At 43.2% G+C, this 19,391-nt stretch overlaps 1 protein-coding gene across 6 annotated transcripts; it reads left to right on the top strand.

Annotated features, from left to right (window-relative positions):
• The first annotated feature begins 536 nt into the window (after nt 1-536).
• Nucleotides 537-14,015, top strand: CHMP1B (charged multivesicular body protein 1B). Of its 6 annotated transcripts, none has more exons than XR_012634344.1 (10): nt 537-680; nt 3,122-3,219; nt 4,001-4,147; nt 4,824-4,892; nt 5,261-5,368; nt 6,371-6,414; nt 7,287-7,359; nt 8,395-8,462; nt 9,908-9,967; nt 10,009-14,015. XR_012634344.1 is itself a non-coding variant. In XM_074915078.1 (9 exons), the coding sequence occupies exons 1-8, from the start codon at nt 665-667 to the stop codon at nt 8,437-8,439; spliced, it is 600 nt and encodes a 199-aa protein (XP_074771179.1). In that variant the 5' UTR covers nt 537-664; the 3' UTR covers nt 8,440-8,462; nt 9,908-14,015. The 6 variants fall into 6 exon arrangements, 2 of the variants coding, with proteins under 2 accessions (XP_074771179.1, XP_074771178.1); XR_012634345.1 differs by having other exon boundaries at nt 10,501-14,015; XM_074915078.1 differs by having other exon boundaries at nt 9,908-14,015.
• The last annotated feature ends 5,376 nt before the right edge of the window (nt 14,016-19,391 follow it).

Genomic DNA, 19,391 nt, shown 5'->3' on the forward strand with positions numbered 1-19,391 from the left:
AAAATAATTTTTATCAGCTGGTGCTTTCAGCTGGCTGAGGGAGGCTGAGGGAGGCTAAAGGAGGATGAGGGAGGCTGGGGGAAGCTAAAGGAGGCTGGGGGGAGGCTGAGGGAAGGCTGAAGGAGGCTAGGGAGAGGATGGAAGAGGCTGGGGGGAGGCTGGAGGAGGCTGAGGGAGGCTGGGAGGAGGCTGAGGGGAAGCTGAAGGAGGCTGAAGGAGGCTGGAGGAGGCTGGGGGAGGCTGAGGGGAAGCTGGAGGAGGCTGAGGGAAGCTTAAGGAGGCTGAGGGGAGGCTGAGGGAGGCTGGGAAAAGCTGAGGGGAGGCTGGGGGTGGCTGGGGGAGGCTGGGGGTGGCTGCGGACCCGCGGCCATGGCGGCGGGCGGGCAGCGGCTGCGGGAGGGAGCGCGCGCGCAGCCCCCTGAGGCGCCGCCCGGCCCCGCGCGCTCCCGCTCCCGCCGCGTGACCGGCAGGCGGCGCCCCGCGCATGCGCGTTCCCGCCCGTCGCGGCTGCGCGGAGCGGCCCGGGGGCGGCCGGAAGCCGGAGCCGCCGGGACACCGAGCCGGGGAGGGAGGGGCGGAGGCAGCGGGCGGGCAGCAGCGCCGGTTGTAGCGTCGCGTTCCCGCCGCCCGGCCGGGCCGGAGCGCCGCGGAGCCGCCCGCCGCCATGTCCAACATGGAGAGTATCCTCGGGGCGCGGCGCTGGGCCGAGCGCCCCCGCCGGGAGGGGCGGCGGGGGGCTGGCGGCGGGGAGGCCCGGCGGGTGTCGGCCCTCACGGGGTTGGGGGCGGATTGAGGCGGGAGCCGGCGCTTCTGGGGCCCGTGGTTGCTCGGGGGTGTCGGGTGAGGCCTCTCCGCCCGGGGCGCAGCCGCCGGGACACCACCGGGTGCGGTGGGAAGGAGGAAGCGAGTCCCTTCCCCATCGCGGCGGGGGGGGGCAAGGGCCTCGCTTCAGGGGGGGCTTCTCCAGGAGGAGGAGGAGGGTTGGGGGCTGGCTGTGATTGAAGGGAGCTGTGCTTTCTGAATTTGGGGATTGCTTCCCCCCCACACCTCCGCATGGGTTGGGGAGGAAATGGGAAGCTCAGATTTTCTTGCCAACCTTAACTGGGGGGCGAGGAGGGGGAAGGCGGTGTGGCCGCTCCCAGGGCTGTGAGGCACGGAGGGACAGCCCAGTTCCTGAGGTACAAAAACCAATTTACAGCGTAGAGCAGCGCAGACTGTGCAGCAGGGCCGCACATCCAGCGCTGGGTGTGGGCTGGGGGGCTGTCAGCAAGGCAAACTGTCCCCCCAAAGAGCAGGCGCGGTCAGCAGAACACACCCTGGTGTTGGAAACAAGTTACACGCAGGGAAAATCTTTACGGGCGAACCTAAACTTTTTTGCTGTATCTTAACGGGGGGCAGAAAAAGCTGAAAGGTTGCAGAGGTCTTGGGGTGGTTGAGATGTGCAGGCAGTGCGCGGTGTGCCGGTTGTTGTGGGAGTGCTGGGGCAGATGACTCTGAGTCACTGTTAGTGGTGGAAGTTTAGTTTCACTTGGGTCGTGGCACGTTGAGAAAGGCGTTTCGAGGGAGGAGCGAGTATGTGCTCGTCATGGGGTGGAAGAGCTCCGGAGGTGGCAGGGTGAGCTGTTCTGATGTCAAAAGTGCGTGCCTCAAGTGAGTAACTGAGGAAGTTACTTCGAAATAAACTGCTCTGCAATGCTGTTAAATAGTTGGTGCCGCGTTTCACCCAGTTATTCTGGTCTCTGACCTGAAGTCTACTTCAATGAATAACCTAAAAGTATTTTCCTGTTTGGTAAACGACCTAATCTGTGGCTTAGTGCAGTACACGTTGCTGCAGAGAGCGGTAGTGACCCAGGTTTTAAAGGAACAAAGTAAAATACAAGCAGAAATTTTAGTGTTAACGGCTACCTTAATGGATATCCTAGATGTATAGGCACGGCTGTTACCTTTTTTTAGCTTGTGATGTTTACAGAATTACAATTACATCAACAGGCTTCCTAATGTCTTCAGGTTGCTGACAGAGCTCTAAGATGCATGGCTGGACTTTAAAGGAAAAAAAACCCAACACTTCTAGAATAATTTACATACTTGAAGTATTAAAGAACCCTCAAGTGCCTCATAATGTTTAGCTTTATGTGCTTCCACTTAACTGTTAAGCATCTGAATACTTGCTGCATCTTCCTCTTGGGATATCAAAAGGTGGCACAAATGAAGCCTCTAAAGCTTTGTACTTTTGTTTGAGAGAGACTGATAGAACTTGGAAGCTTTCATCAACAGTGTTTTAAGAGTATGGGGTTTTAATTCTTATTTTTACTGCACATGCTTTATTCTCTGTCCGTAACAGTTTAATGCAGTCGCTCAAAGTCACTATGAAGGCTCGTTCTACGGTCTTCTTAGAGCTTTCAGCTTAAGCAGGACTTGAATTTTTGAAAAGTTTCTCTTGCTGACTTAAGTATTCTTTCCCCAAAAGTCAGATGACGGAGGTGGCGGGGCCCCCAGAATTGCTCCCATCACCCAGGGCTGGGAGGCTGCTCGGAAGGAGCTGTGGGAGCCATTTAAACCCGAGATCACGCTGTGGTTTGAAAGGGCAGCTCTGCTCGTGGTTTGTGCCCCGGCATGGTCAGGCAAGCCAGTTTGCTGTTACTACATTGTTAATTTGTCTTGTTGTTCCTCAGTGGCTTTTTTTTTTTTTTTTTTTGGATGGAGAGGTTCCAGACAGGCCAGTAAACTGCTCTTCATTTCACTGGGAGTAGAGGACTCTGGGTGTGTGAGTGAAAGTATAATAGCTGGCTTGCCTGTAGGGCTTTCAGTTCCTCTTGGGGATATTTGGTTGGTTGTGTTTATCAGTCTGAAGTAGGTCTGATGTTAAAAGGAGCCAGTTTGGGATCTGAATTTATTTTTTATGACCTTGCATCTTAGAATCTAGATGGTAAGTGGCATTATAATTTTAAAGCAGCTTGGTAGGTCTCCTTATTGTGTGAATTTCAAGGGCTTACTTAAATAACATTTTCCAAGTTTTAATATTGCTAATGGGGAACCACAGTATATGCTAGATTTGGTAGTACTGTGAACAGGAGAGCCGTATACAACAGTGAAAGGATTGAACCCTTAACTTGTGCTGCAGAACACCTGTTTAATTTGAAGTTTGCTGCAAAGGAGCTCAACAGAAACTCAAAAAAATGTGACAAAGAAGAAAAGGCTGAGAAAGCTAAAATTAAGAAGGTAAGCAGTGAGTCTGAAGCAAGCTCTTTAGATCTATTGTTTACATATTACAGCAGGAAAATATCTGGTGTCTTTACCATTTTCCTGGTATGTATGCTAATAATACTGTGGTAGATGCTCGTGATTTAAAATACAAGGGTACAAATCTTCCCTTACTAATAAATGTGAGGATACATTCTTGTGTATCCTCTTGTATGGCATGTCAAACCTGAGCAGATTGTCTTGTATGTGTTGCATTACAGATTGTTGTTCTCAAAGTTAAAAATATTTTATCTTAATGTTTATCATCTTGTGTTAAAAGGGCTTATGAAGAGGAACTTTGAAATAGTTTTTGGGTCTTTGAAGTAGTAAAGAGAGAGACTAAATTTATTTGACTGTGTTTTTGTCCATGAGATACAACCATACCAGCTGTATCTGTGTTTGGGTCTTGATAATGAAAATATCTTTAGAAATGAGAAAACGATGTTTCTGTAACTTTGTAAAACCTCCCACTTGAAGTGCATACTAGATGCCTTCCTTGGGAAGAAGTTAGGGGTTCACATTCTGAAAATGTTTGAGAACTGTTGGGGGGGGTTAGGAAGGGGTTTATTTTCTCTTTTAATAGAAAAGATACTGTGATGAATCACAGAATCATCTGGGTTAGAAAAGACCTTGAAGATCATCTAGTCCAACCATATTTGATGCTTATTTCAAAAATTAAATAGGCTATTCAGAAATCATGTTTACAAGAGCAGGGAGGGTTAAAATGCTTTTTTTCTGTTGGTTTTTTTTTTTTCAACAGGCAATTCAGAAGGGTAACATGGAAGTCGCACGAATACACGCGGAGAACGCGATCCGCCAGAAGAATCAAGCCATTAACTTCTTGCGCATGAGTGCCAGGGTAGACGCTGTAGCTGCCAGAGTTCAGACTGCAGTGACGATGGGCAAGGTAAGTCTGTTTGCACAAGTCTGCTGTAAAGGTGAAACCCCTCATCTTCTTGGAAGTGACTTAATTCTGTCTGTAACGAGCTGAAAAGTTTCAGATTTGGTTTCAGATATAGCCAGTAGTAAATGGAGTGCTGGGATCCCCTGGCAGCTGGTCTTTACTGTGTTTTGTAGCTTATAACTCCTGTTAGCTGTTACTACTCGTGCCTGCAAGGATACAGTGTGTTTCACAGGTTATACTGTTAAGATTATTTTGCAGAAATAGTGCTCCCCTTCCAAAGACATAAAGTCATGACATAGAAGTTGTGATTCCAGAAATGTTTTTTAGCTCAGGTGTTTTTTTAAGGTATGCTACTGCTCTTCAGCCAGAGAGTTTATTCTGTCATGTGATCTGTATGCCAAATATATCCCTTAACTTTTGACAGGTCTCAAGACCCACAAAAGGTAATGCCATATACACCTCAGGTTTTAGTGAATTTCAGCTCAGAATGCATATTTGAAGTCCTTAATTTATAGAATTTGAAATTATATAAGCTATAAGACAAAGTGGCGTTCTAGATGGCAATAGCGTGTGCCCTGCTGTTTGATACTGTCGAAACTCTGTGGCCAGTGATAAGAGAGCTTGGTAAGAAACTGCTTGTTTTTCTTTCTTTGTAATAATTTCCTTTACATCAATTCAGGTAACGAAGTCGATGGCAGGAGTAGTTAAGTCTATGGATGCCACACTGAAGAGCATGAACTTGGAAAAGGTAAAGAGGCTTCTCTTGGAGCTGCACATCTGAAGCAGAAAGGGCAATGGACACACATTGTAAAAAAAGGAGGTTCCAGTCAAGAGAGAAAGCTTTGTGGTGTGGTTGGTAAATCTTGGAACAGGTTACCCAGTGTGGTTGTAAAGTGCTCAGAAATGGAGATGCTCAGAACTCTGACCAGGCAGGGCCCTGACCAGCCTGCTGGAACTGCAGTTAGATCAGCTTCAGAGCTGGCACTGGGAGGGGAGGGGGACAACTTCTGAGCTCCAGGAGCCGCTTGTCCTTGTAGTGTGATTCTGTGTTTGCCAGCTGAGATACAGTTCTCATCTGCAGATCTTTGATTTCAGTGATTTTTTTTTTTTTAATAGATATCTGCACTAATGGATAAATTTGAGCATCAGTTTGAAACACTAGACGTTCAGACACAACAGATGGAAGACACAATGAGCAACACTACCACGCTAACGACGCCACAAGTAAGAATAGTACATTTTTATTAAAAAAGGTGATCTTAAATTGTGTGTCTAAACTATGGACATGCCCGATTCTCTTCTTTCTGCCCACTTTGAGACTTAGCAGCAACTGGAGCCTTTTCACTTGTGCTTTGTGCTGCTTTGTGATGAAGAGACTATTTCAAATTAGTCACAAGTACAGAGGATCACATAGGTGTATTTTAGTCTGTTTCACTCTTATAATAGGCTTTATTTTATATTGTAGCTTGAAAACTTTAACCCTCCTACTGAATCAGCAGTGTTTTGATGAGTTCTTAATGAAATTCTGAGCCAGAAGATGCTACATCATTAATTATCAAAGCAGAATACGCTGTGAGAAAGTCAGTAGTTCTAACTTGCTGATATTAACAAAAGGACAGTAGTCACCACCAAATTAGTAGCAGTATATGCAATGGAAATGTAGTTAACTACTTACTTTCAATTTATTTACTAAAATAAATCTTTAAACAATGCTCAACATAGTTAAGAATTCCTAGTGACTGTGCTATTCCACAAGGAGCTAAATGTGCTATTCCAAGGGGAGTTTTGTCGGAGAGAGAAATTTACTGGAGATTGTGCTTTGTAAACAAAATAAACAAACCAACCTAAGCTCAAATCCAGTAAATCAAATCTGTTGGAGGTGAGCTTTTTTTCTGTATTCTGCAAAGCAGTGTTTTAGCAGCTGATAATCAACACTTGAAATACTCAAGTATATGTTTGGGGGTTTTTTTACAGGTAAGTTTAATTTTTTAGAGGCATTATTTCAGAAGCTAGAGTTCAATTAATTTTAACAGGCTGAGCACCTCTACGTGTTATTTTTGAGTTCATACAGGGCCCTCTGGTGGTTAAGCACAAAACTGCGCTGTAAAAGGTCGACCTTTAAATCAGTTTTGTTAAAATATTTTCTGTTCTCTCAAGATTTAGCAGAAAAGGTTGCCATAAACTACAATATGCAACAATCAGTTTATTTTTTTTTCTTTACTCTAGAACCAAGTGGATATGCTTCTACAAGAAATGGCAGATGAAGCAGGGTAGGTAAAATTTTACGTGACTATTTTTTGAATAAATCCTGGTTCCAGCAACCCTTCCTGGTTAACTTGAAGGTCAGATACCCTTGTTTTATATGTGTCTTTTGGAAGCAGAGTAGAATCACCCTTTTCCTTTCACCTCTGGACATCACTCTTGTAGTTAAGTTGCCAGTATTTCATTCTGGTTTTACTCAGAGCTGCTGTGAATGTCAGGATACAGGGGTGGTTGTGCAAAAGCCTAAAATCGTACATCGCTTGTCATGTCAGGATGGTGTTTTATTATTTACTTGGGTTAGCTTTAGCATTATGAATCTTTGCCATATTTCTCCACTCTTTTCCTCTTTTTTTCCCCCTCTTACCACGTTAAAACTTCCTGTAGTTCTGCTCTCACAAGCTAGACGTTGCAAAACAGTTTGTCATGATATTTAAGCCTTTGGGGATATGCTGAATTATTTCAGAGAATTTTCCTTGCCTTCTTGGTGATGTATAAGATGCAAATGTCACTCCATTGGCTTAAGGATAAATACTTTTTACAAATTTTTTAGTAAAGCACTTTTTTTACGAGTGACCTTTTTGTTATTCGTATGTATGCCCTGTCTGATACACCTCTGTTAACCAGCAATCTTGCTTAGTCCTGGTTAAGCAGAATTCATTTAGCTATAGCTAGTTATAATATATAATAAGTATATATAGTTGTTGTCTTGGTAATGAGTCAGATTTACTAATTAACTTGTCTAACTAGCTGGAGTACAGCATTCATGGGGTGCTGGTGGCCTCATGCTATCTCAGGATTCCTCTGCTTGTCAGTTATTGTGCTTCTTCCTTTAGCCATTTATGCCTGACTTGGGGTTTTTTGTTTTGTTTCCTCCTGTTAGTCTTGATCTGAACATGGAACTACCTCAGGGACAGACGGGTTCCGTTGGTACAAGTGTTGCCTCAGCAGAACAGGTAAGCATTAGATTCAGTTGAAATCAATGTTTTCTACAGAAAGGTGGTATGGGAGTTAACGCTTCACTTGGTCAAAACAAGCTTGCTAAGTTGTAATTAGATTTTAGCTGTCCAAAAGAAATAGTGTGTAGTTAAAACAGTCTTGCAATCAAAATAATTTTAACGATGCATTTGTCTGCTTAGTAAATCCAGAAAGCGTAGATGTTTCAGGTGTACTTTTCGCATGATTATTTCACAGAGTTCCAAACAACTGACTCTCCTTCCTACTCCGAATTGAATGAATCCAGCCATTTCTCATAGCATACACAAGACCTTTGGGTTTTTTTTTCCCCTTTAATGTGTGAAAGGTCTTTTGGGACTAGTGCAAAGGATTCCACCTGCACCCTGGGTAGATAGCTTAGAATTCCTTGTGCCTGGGCAGATCCTGATGTCAAGGTTGTGCAGATCTGTTGGTGAGTTGCTTTTCCCATTCTAGGGGAATATATTTGAGGGAATGGAAAGAGAACAGTTAATTTCTGTCATCTTGTCTTTGTGGAGAAGGCTTTAGCGAGCCTTATCTTAACTGACCAATCTTTGGGAAGCCCCAAGTACCCCCCATTCTTTGAAAAGTTTAGTTTCACCTTGTACCAGGCCCCCTAAAAGAGTTTGACCTGCTGCTCCCTGGCTGTAGCAGTTCAGCTGGATACCAGCCTCTGTCAGTCAAGGCTGCATCCGAATAAGGATGATAAGAGCTGATTTGCACTTGCAAAGATGATGATTAAAAAAAACCCCAACCAAACCTAAACCGACCATATCTCTACTTGCTGTGTTCTGAAACTCCTTCCTAGGTACCCGCTGCTGGAGATAAAATGGCTGCAGAGACCTCTGGTCTCACCTGGTACAGCCCTTCTTGAGGTCTTGAGCAAATCTTAAGACTTGTACGTGAGAGAATTTCACATCCTCTAGACATGAGATTGCTTGACCGTTGCAGAATGTTGCAAAAATTAATTTTCATGTTACTGATAGGCGGTTTCTTTGTGTTTTACAATTCTGCAGGATGAGCTGTCACAGAGATTGGCCCGCCTTCGTGATCAAGTTTAAGTTAAACGGAGCTGTGGTTCTTTGTACGTGCTTTCAAAACACCCTTGCTGTACCTAACCCTTCACTACACTAGAAAGGTGTATGCAGTATGGCTTCAGTGTTTGAATATTTCTAATATAGGGTGCTTCACTCCTAGCTTGCTACTCTTTCTAAAATACATGGAGTAACCCAAAAATACCATCTCTAATGTCCTTTTCTGTACATTTTGAAGTTGACACATTTTTTGCAAGCTTTTTTCACAAAATCAAGTTGATATTCTAAGTCAGCTAGTAATGTTGGTACATTCTAGCTAGAAGAAAAGCTGTGTGTCATTGATATATATTTTAAATTATGCAGTGATTTTTTTTTTTTTTTTTTTTTTTAAATTATGAGAACTGTTTATGGTTGGAGAACTGATGTGTTCAGTTCGGGTGATTGTTGTAGATAACTTTCTTAGGCAGCCAGGCTCCTGAAACATGCAATGCTGGGCAGCATGAACTTCATGGAAAATATGCTTAAAACAAATAAGGGGACTTCAGTCTGAATTTTTTAGTCTTTTAAAGCTATGGTAATAGTGCTGAAATTGGTGATTTAGTTCAAAAATGAGTTCCCAAAAGCTGTTTTCATATAATTGGGAACTTGTGTACTGTGTCATCCCTTTAGTACAGGAGGAATAAAATCTATTTTCAACTCTTTGTCAGTTCTGTTGAGTGTTGCAGCTTGCTTGTTGTGTAACATCAGGTGCTGTAGCTTCTCCATTTTGCTTTTTTCTCGGTATCCCAGGTGCAGGCAGTGTTGCCACTCACACCTCTGTTCTGCCAACCTCTAGTTCCTGTTCACAGGGAGCTCCTGCTCTCCATTTTTGTAGATTCAAGCGGAGAAGCCTTATATGAAGTAACTGAAGCCTGCTTTTCTGCATTCCTCCTCACTCCATCTTTGCTTTTAATCTTGTCACTTTTTTATATGTAAAGACAAGTCTTGTGATGCAGCTCAGTGTTCTTTGAAAAATACAAAAGTGCTCTTCCTCAGGTTCACATCTTCCCAGTCCTCCCTTCGTGGGTCGAGGTCCCAGCCCTCTCTTCTCTAGCCAGGGCACTCCCTTAGCTCAGCTCTTCCTCCTCTGCACCTCACAGCAGGTGGGGTGTGGATGTGGATGAGCAGCGTAGGCCAGCTCGCTCAAAGGGAGTTCTGTTGCATTAAGAACAGCCACATTTATTTTTTAAGGTATAGTGTTGCTCTCTGCAGATAAAATGCCATGATCTGTAATACAGCAGTAGTATGGAGAAACTGGTTTGAGTGATCCCTTTCTATCCCTGCACAGTAAGAGAATCTACTGCCTGCGTTCAGTAGCTTCAAACTTGCTGCAGTTGCGAAGTAAAGAAATGGTTGTAGAAATTTGTAGCTGAGACTACTTGTGATGTGTTGTCATAAACGGTGATGTTAAAATTCTCTGACTTTTTGGGCTCATCTTTTTGTTTTCTCTTTGTAGGAGTGAGGAAAGGTGTGAAGCACTAGACTTGGAATTAGTTCTTAATCTGCTGGTGTTCAGGTACTAGACTTGGAATTAGTTCTTAATTTGCTGATGATCAGGATCACGTGGGTTTTCCAGTGGTGGGGAAATATTTAAATAAAAAAAAAAAACTTCACTTTTTTAGTCAAGCGGAATTTTTTCCGTGAAAACGCTGAAACATTTCAGAGCAGTTTCAAACTGCATTTTGAATGTGTTACTCAAAATCACTTTGAAGGTTTAGCAGGATGTTACATACTGAAGTATTCAAGGCTACTGTAAAAATAGGGAAAATAAGATAGACAAAACAACCTAAAATGTTGTGGAATTGTCTCTCTCTCACTGGTGGCCGAAAGTAAAACAATTTGTTTAAAATAGGGTCTTTTCACTTGTTTACATTTATTTTCAATGCAGCTTTCTCTCAAACACCTTGAACGTTATTCCTGTAAATTGGCAGGTGTTTAAAAACCGTGTCCTCACAGCTGTAGTCTTGGTACAATTCTTTCAAATTACTAATAAAACGCCTTAGGAAAGGGGCTATATATGACTTTTTTTTTTTTTTTTTTCTTCTCTAGCTCCTTCTGAACAAAACATAATGGTGTATCTATGCAATCAGGTTAACCACAACTGTGGTAACTGCTTGTGTGTGTGCCTTTGCCTTGCTGAACTTACATCATTTTTTTTTGATATTCAGTTACTTCATATCACGATAGGATTGGAAACTTGCTGTTGTGTGATAAATCCGCATCTGAGTTTACTTTGCGGCTGCTTGTTGATGAAGCTGTACCATAAAGCAGTGAGGTTTTCGGTTTTTGATATTAGACAACTTAGCTAGCTTGCCTGGCTTATTTTAATGTTAAAGATTATGCTGCTTTTAGACTGTTCCTGGCTATTCTTCAACTATTTGAGGGGGTAGACAGCAATTCTGAGATCCCGTGTGTTTGATTTTTGGAGTATCTTGTCTTGCTGTGAGCTTCGGGGCTTTGGAGGAATTTAAAAATAAAGGGAGATGAGACTGATTAGATTGCCGCAAAGTAAATGTTAAATCAGCTTATCTGACTGGCTATACACAGCCTGTTTCATAGTTTTGATCTTATCCCAGGCTTGCTAACTCCACTACCAGAATAGATCTCCAGTATCGTTTTTTAAAAGCGATTAACAAGTAAACATAAAGGCTTGATTGACATTATTACTGTTACCTCTGTGGGACCATGATACAAAAAGGTGAGCAGGCTTAGCTGACTTGGGGTAGGAAGACGTGTTTGAAACAAGGAATTTTTGCCCTGCTGACTTTACTCTGAGAATTGCTGCGTATTACAGCAGGGCCAGGATTTTGTACTGGCTGCTTCTGTGTAGAGAGCAGCTGCCCTCTCCTGGGGAGAACTTGTTTCTCTCTGGAAGCACTTGTGGGTGAGAGCTGGTGTTTAGAAAGTTTTAACAGTTACATTTTTAATGTGTGTGTTTTTCTCACGTCTTTTGGAAGTGCTTAAAACTGGAAGTTACTCTTAGGGCAATATTTGAGTTTCACATCCTTCCTCCATTCAGGCTCTCCTCAAAACATTTGCTCTTTTCTGAAGAACTGGCTCCTCACTCCTACACTGCTGGTGTTTCTCCTCAGTTGACTGTGTGTGTAGAAGTTCATTTCATGTTAAATAAATGGTATGTGCTTTTATGTAACCTTATTAGCAGATAATATTTCAATATTTATGATTCTGAGCAGGCACCTCCAAAGTGAAACATTGCTTGAAATGTTGCAAGATGGTATTGCTCGACATTTTTTTTTCCTCGGTTACTAAAACTGCTAGTGTACAGTAGCATTCGCCTTCATCTGAATTCCAGAAAAAGCCATGAAGAGCTTCAGATGAAAGGAGAGGGAAGGAAAGGAAGAACAAGAACTTTCTCGGTTGCAATGGGATAAACTGATCAAGTTGCCTTTGTGGAGATCCCCAGAGCCAAAAAATAGTGAGATTTTGTTAAATATAATCAGCAATCGTGTATAGAAATAAATTCTGAAGCTGGTGACGTGTATAGAAAAAAGAATAATTTTTGTAGCTCTGGTAGAGTTCATTCTGAAAACTGCTTTACTTGTACGGGACGATTTGTAAATGTAACTGCAAGTGGTAAATAAAACTGTACGGACACGTATTTCGGATGTGTTCCGAGGTTATAGGGCTGTTGGCTGGCGGGCATGGTGTCTGGATGAACAGGCAGATGTCATGATGTTATCAGTATTTTCCTTTTTTAGAAGAAACTAAAGTGGGTATTATCGTGAAAGATTTGGGACAACGGCTTAGGGAGTGATTAAGTATAACAACATAAAATATAATTATTTAAAATTTTATGGGTTTTTTTAAAGATGTTTAGTGTGGAATAGAGTGTTTTCCTCATGCTTAAACATCAGAGATGGTTTATTTAAAGTTTTATGAATTTTTTTAAGATGTTTAGTGTGGAATGGAGCGTGTATCCTTTATGCTTAAACATCTGAGCGGGTTTGTTTAAAATTGCGTGGGTTTTTTTTTTAAGATTTTTAGTGTGGAATGGAGTGTATCCCTCATGTTTAAACATCTCAGAGGGTTTTCTCTCCTTACCATATCCAATAAGGGGTCATGTGGAAAGCTGGCAGGAGCTGGTGTGGTTTGGAGTTTGTCCTCCCCAGAGCTGAAAACTTCCCGGTTTTATTTTTGCCTTCCATTACTGTTTGGGAACCAGCAGAGGGAGCTTCAAGCTTTGCTTTTGCATAGGTCCTACATAAATTATTATTTTTTTCAAATTCTTAAAACAAAGAGGACTTTCACAGAGCCCTCACTAGCTGGTTGAAGGAACCGTGTGTCCTGTGGAACATTTGTTTCTGGGCAGTATCGCGTCTCGGTAGGACATGCCTGTGTCAGGGCTTTGATCCTTGCCTAAAAGCTGCTCTGTTGCAGGAAACACAACCTGGAAATACGTTGCACAGGGCTGCCAGGTAATTTGTGCCAACACCTAGCCATCGGTGCTAAATGCACTTCAAAACGTTTCTTTGCTGTCTTCAGGCATTATTTTTGAGAGCTACTGTTAAGAGTGCGGTAACAACTTCTTGCTTAAAACTTGTTTTAAATGGTTTAATTTTTAGTTAAGTCATCTTGGGTTTCTTTAGCTGTTGTTCAGGTTTTGTCCTGTGATAATTCTGTTTTATACAGAAGGAAACGCACACTGTACTGATGGAAAATTGTAAGAGATTTCGTTTTCTTACTAGAAGGGTTGCCCACGTTGAGATTTGATTTGATGAAGTACTCGCTTTGGTGTCAGGATTCTCCCTGTCCGTATAGCGCGTTGCAGTTTTTGCCTTTGGCGTTAGCATTCAGCTATTGCAAGGGTCTGGTCTGAACTAATGGCAGCATTCTGCTCAGTACTTTCTTTTTTCGTCAACCAATATTTTTTCAATGAAATCCCAAGAAGGGTCAGTGGCCTTACTTGTATCGGAAGCAGCTCTCTTCATTACCATTCAAATAAAGGAAAAGTCTGATGCGAACAATCTGTAACTAATTTCAAGTGCCAATTGAGCCTTTTTAACTTGGGAGAAGATGCGGTGAGTGAGTGTAACAGGCTCTTGCTTGACCTTTACTACTCTTTATTAAGAAAGTCATGCTGAATCAGCTGTGATACACCGTTCGAGATAGAAAATCACCGGGCCGTAGGATCCCAGCTCTTTCCCCTCCTTTGGAATGTCTGCCAACGGTGCAGCTGCCGTGGGGAGCAGCCAGAACCAGACCATCTCGCAGGAGACAGGCTGCTATCGGGCTCTTAACCTAGACGAGGGTGATTCCAGAGGATAAAAGTACTTAAGTATCACCCATTTCTAATCTAAAAGATGGTTTACTGTTGCCACGACCTGTGCGTATTGCTTCGGATATCCTAAACTTGTTAACTCGGAGTGAAACAATCTTTTTGTGAACGTCTAGAGCAATAAATGTTACACGCCAACTAATATGGGTATCTGACAAGATAATAATCAGCTTAATTTAATTTCCTTGCTATCTGATTCATAATTCTTTATTACAATCAATTTCTGTCAAAATGAGCTGTCAGGGAGAGTAAAACATTTTAGAACTTCCTTTAAAGCCACTCAGTATTTTTTTTTATTTATTTGTTTAAGAATTCTTTCCTTTCTCAAAGATTACTTTAACATAATCCTGGAGTCTGTACAAATTATTTCACTTTGTTCTTATCACAGCCAGGACTTTGTTTCTCTTGCTGCAATATGGGTTAATACTGGAACCCTTAAGCTCTCTTGCTGTTGCTGGTGGTTTTTCAGCTCCAAGTGAATGTGCAGTCCCAACATTTGACTTGAAATGCGTAGTTGAAGCAGGCAGGCCCGTTCGGAGTGTTGTAAATTAGTTCCAGTCTCCAGGAGACTGCTGTAACTAACTGATATGACCTGGAAGTGGATAAAGTCCATAACAGTAAGATCAACTTTTCCTCCAGTAATTTGACAAATAGAGCCTTCTTTTTTTTTTTTTTTTTTTTTTTTTAAAAAAAAAAAAAAAAAGTTCCATGTAGGCTACATACCCCATTTGTTCTTTTGTGATGGGCATCGTTTCCACACTGAAGTGACAATGATTTTCCAGATTTCTGCTGATTTGTATAGCAGGTGCCTTAATTTATTAAGGCTAGAAGAAGGGAGAGATTCAACAGGAAAAACAAAAAAAGGGTTCTTGGCAGCAACTGTATGCCAAAGTCATTCCGTACCCAGTTATGTTGCTGTATTTGACCACTGCTTAAAAACTTGGTGCCTCTGTACAAAACAGATACTTCTAACAACCTCTCTGCAGAGATAATTCTAGTTAAGGTAGCAGAAGTATGAATGTATATTAGGGGTAATTATTACATGTAAAAATGGCACTGCTTTTTCATCCAAATATTATTTTTTTAAAATACACTGTACAGCAAAGGTTAGTACTTGCCAAACCCCGAGTTGTCTTGTGTATAGCTTGTGTAAAGCAGCAAATACAAAATACCCCAGGTTCTCTTTCAAACGTGTTCTCGTTGGAGTTTTACAATTTCAGTTAGCCCGTGGTTAGAGTACTAAACAGACCAGGTATTCCCAAGCTCTTCATAAAGGTTTGTGATGGTGTCTGGGAAATCTGGATGTTTTCTCGGGGTACGGTTTACTGAACTGCACAAGTATTCCTCCTCCTGCTCTAGAAAAGATGTGCAGAAAGACCGGTGGTTTGTGGAGTCGCTGCACCTCATTTATTTTCTACAACCGCACAAAAATTGGGAAATCTCAGTGTTTGGGCTTCGACTCTTGCAGAAGAAATCGCTGAAACAGGACCTGTGCAATGGTAGCTGTTAGAAACTCTGCGTTTCAGTGCTTAGTTAATTTTATAAGAATAATTTTAGGCAGTCGTTGTAGGTAAATACATGCAGCTTTCTGTACGGGCAGTGATTTGGGGAGTTTCTTTGTGACCTCTGCTCCCAGCCCCTTCCAAACTTGCATCCCACCCTTCCTCTCCCATCCCTGCCTCCACCAAGTCTGTCGGGCTTTTCAATAATCTCACCATGAATATAAACTCACCAGCAGTGACTCAGGAGAGTCCAGTCTCCTATTTATTTGTGCTCTAGTGGGATGTGAACCTTGGTCTTCAAGGGTGAAAGGTTGAGGGATGTGTGTCTTGTTTACCTGCGCTTTTCAGATAACGTTTGCCTTTAATCTGTTAAGCAGACACACCATTTTGTCCTGTTGGTGTACAATGGGATCGCTGATGTGCTTAATTACTACCAAACCACATACGGGTGACCGATGCCAGCAGACGAGAAGAGTCAGAGCGTGGTTTGTCAGCCAGGAGGGGTTCAGCAAGGCTTCCTCCACCTCCCGTGTTTAATAGAAACATCTTTTAAGAAGAGTGCTGCAATCTGCGCCTGATTTATCCACAGCTTCGGTGGTGGGATAAAGTCATAGTGGATGGTTTTCATATGAACCCTGAGTGATGGCTAAAGGGAAACCAGCTATTTACAAGTAGGAATTAAGAGATCCCAAGCTACCAATGGACTTGAAAATCCAAATTTTATTCTTTTGAAACTTAAAAAAAAAGCCTGTAGATGCACGGAGTTAATTCCACCACTGTAGCCACTGCTGCCTTTCAGCACTTCAGAGGTTTTACTACAGCTGTTACACTTGGGCATTTGCATGTCGTTGCATACTAAAGAAGACATTTGGACTTAATTTTTGGCACTGCTGCAGAGCTGTTGTATACATTAATCAGCCAAGGTACATGGCTCGGTACGTGCTACGCCGGGGCTGGTTCACAGACACAATAGGATGGAGAAGATACAGCAACACAGCTGCTAAACATATTCACCGTCGCATAGTTAGTCACACTTGTGGAGTCTTAATTGAATTACCTTTGACAGTGAACAGCAAACCTGGTGGGTGATCTACTAAATTTAACTGATGAATGGGCTCCCTAAAATCAATTAGCATCCAGGGCTGTGAGCATGAACACATCCTGTCGCTCTGCGGGGACCAGAGCGGGATCAGAATGACAGCAGCAAATGTGAGACAAAGTGAAAGCATGCATCTCCTGCCGCTGCTGACCTCTGCTACCCACATGAAAGAAAAACAGGAGGCTAACAGGAGCTGAAAGAATCTGACAGTAAATCATTTAAGCTCTGTTTTGCAGAGCTGATACAGGATGCTTCTAAACTGCTTGATTAATGCTGGGCAGTATATTAAAAGCAAGACATGGCAGGGCAAGAAGGCTACTGCCGAGTACCAGCTCTTCCTCGGTGCACCAAGCTGTGAGAAATACCATCTATTTGCTTTATTATTTTTTAGATGTTCAAGGTAGTGGGTAGCTAAGAAGAGTTAGCTGTCTTTTCTTTTGCTACAGCGACGGGGTCCTGTCTGTAGCCACGGAGAAGCCCTCAGTCTTCTGGATGGTTGGTTGTTATCTGAATAATCAACCGATGGCAAAATGCAGGCTGGAGGTTCCTCTGACCTTTGCCTCTGCGCAACCCGACTCCGCGCACCGTTCAGCCGGAGCATGTAATGAGGTACAGATGCCACAGATAGGATAATTGAATACGCACAAATATTTGAGGGACTTTCAGGTTGTGACAAACTGGTGAAGGCAGAAAACTCTTGATTGGGGGCTGCTGTCTTTAGGTTTGGGGGTGGGTGGGAAGAGGAGAGGAAGAGGAACAAACAGCGCATTACCCTTCCTTCCTTTCACCTTGTTTTGCTCGACGACCAGGTAAGTGCTTCCTTGGGAGTAAATCTATGAAAATGCTTGATTTATTTGGTTTGGATATTGTCTTAAGACCCAGTTTGGACTATACCACGTGAATTTTACTTTTAATTGCTGAAATGAAAAGAAAACGTGTTGAGTTCAGTGAAGCCCATACTGAAACCTGTTCGACAGCCCTTGCAGATGCTCCCACAGGAGGCTGCGGTTCAAAACCTTGTTTTCTCTGGGGAGGTTCCTCCCCTGTATCCACCTTCCCAGGCTGGTGCCCTGGGTACCACCTTATGGGATGTTCTGAAGACCATTTAAGGCACAACGGGGGCTTTTCTTTCCTTGCCTTCATAAGAGGATAGCATGGAGAGCATATTTTTAAGCAGAATGCTCTTAAATAGTACTACTTAAGGAAAATTTCTCTGGGGCTCTGTCCCTCATGCACACCAGGCAGTGCTGGCAGAGGTGACTCCAGGTAGTTGTTGGAGGTAAATAGGAGCCCTCGGAGGGTGCTGCATCCTCAGCGAAATCTTCATTTGCTCACCCCGCATTTCCCATGGGATCTGTGAGCCTGACCAGTGTTACAGTCATCCCTTTCCTCAAGGTAGACATCACCTTGCAGCACTGCCATGCTGCTCTGGGAAAGGACAAAGCCAACAGCTCTCACTCGATACTTATCAAGAGAGACCGCAGAGTCAGGAGGACTCAGTCAGGAGGCTGAAGGTCTTCTTGGGCCGTCCCGGGTCTGCACGTCAGGAACACATCTTGCTGGAGACTGCAGGTCCCCGCAGCCTGGTCTTAATACCGGTTGGATTGAAGCCAACCAGAAGGCTCCCATCACCTCCTAACAGCCAAAAACTCATCTGAACCCCTGGAGCTGAGCAGGCAGAAGGTGCAGCACCATTGCGACTGGGAGTGAATGTGGGCACAGCCACTGCGCTGAGCTCATACAGAGAAATAATTCCCAGCATCTCTGCTGGGGTGGGAAGTGATCTATCCCCACCTTGCATGGAGGGTCCAAACCTCATGGGAGACATTTGACTGCAATCTCCCATAGCTGTGGGTGCCTTCTGAGCTGAAAATCTCTTGTGAGACTTGGCACATCTTATACCTGCTGTGGTGCTGGGAGAAGAGCGTGGTGTTTGGGCCAGACCTGGAAAATCCTCAGCCAGGGAGATGAGAGGAGATGGGATGAGCATTGTCGTGCTGCTCAGGAGCAAGGCCTGGAGCAACACCAAGCTGACTACAAGTGCTCTATGACCTTTTTTTGCAAATATGACCTTTTTTTCCTGTAAAGTGCCAAAAAAAAAAAAAAAAAAAAAAAAAAAAAAGGGTGAGATCCAACATGTGCTGACGCTCTGAAGTTCTATAGAAATTACATTGTGCATAACACAAACATATTAACTTAATTAATTTATAAACAAAGGTCTGCTGCCCTTGTGGACCAGCCCAGAACATCCCGTGCTGTGTCTTTAGGACTTTCTCTTCTCCTTGCTTTCGGAGCCACCCTGAGGTTTCCCTCCAAAGCCCGGCTGCTGGGTCGGCTCCTGCGCAGCCCAAGACAAGTCTGTGCTGACAGCCGTGCTGCAGAGTTCAACTTTAAACACACCATTTTGTGGCCCGTCCAAGTGTTTGGCTTCAAGAGGAATACATGGGAACAAGGCTCCAAACACCCGGATCAATCCCCTCAATCAGATTTCATGCGTTTTCAAATGGTATCCGTCTTGATTTGGAAAACAAAAAGCAAGGAAAAGACAACAGCTAAAAACCTTTCCAGTGTGCAAAGTGAGAAATGTGGCTTTAATTTAGACAACTAATCGCTTCCAGCTGAACCAGCCATTAAAAACAGTTGAAGAATTACAATGTAAATAGATTAATGCAGACAAAGCAACATGTGCGCTGTTCCATGTCTTCTTGTTACCTACAAAATACTTGGGCAGTGACACACTGTTAGTCTAAGCCACTTGTTAGGTTCTGTGCTAATCAGCTAAAATTAAATAAACATGACTGATAAAAATGACTGTTGTGTTTGAAAATTGATGCACCAACAGAATTTACTCCAGGAGATAATTACAGATGATTAAGTAACAAAGAAATAATTCCTACAGCAAAGGGGGAAAGCCCGCATAGCAGGAAAGGGGCACGTCTTCATGTGCCGTCCCTTTCTCCTGGAGGGGTGAGCCAAAGCTGTAGGAAGGTCTACGGGTGGGCAGAAACACCGAAGGGGCTTTTCTGCCCTGGGAGACCCCAGT

Source organism: Athene noctua, chromosome 11 (genome assembly GCF_965140245.1).
Source record: "Athene noctua chromosome 11, bAthNoc1.hap1.1, whole genome shotgun sequence".
In the NCBI taxonomy this organism is placed as follows: Eukaryota; Metazoa; Chordata; class Aves; order Strigiformes; family Strigidae; genus Athene; species Athene noctua.

Coding starts and splice junctions, on each gene's coding strand:
- CHMP1B (XM_074915078.1), top strand. Junction 5,369..6,370: donor CCACGCTAACGACGCCACAA/GTAAGAATAGTA, acceptor TCTTTACTCTAG/AACCAAGTGGATATGCTTCT. Junction 7,360..8,394: donor GTGTTGCCTCAGCAGAACAG/GTAAGCATTAGA, acceptor ACAATTCTGCAG/GATGAGCTGTCACAGAGATT.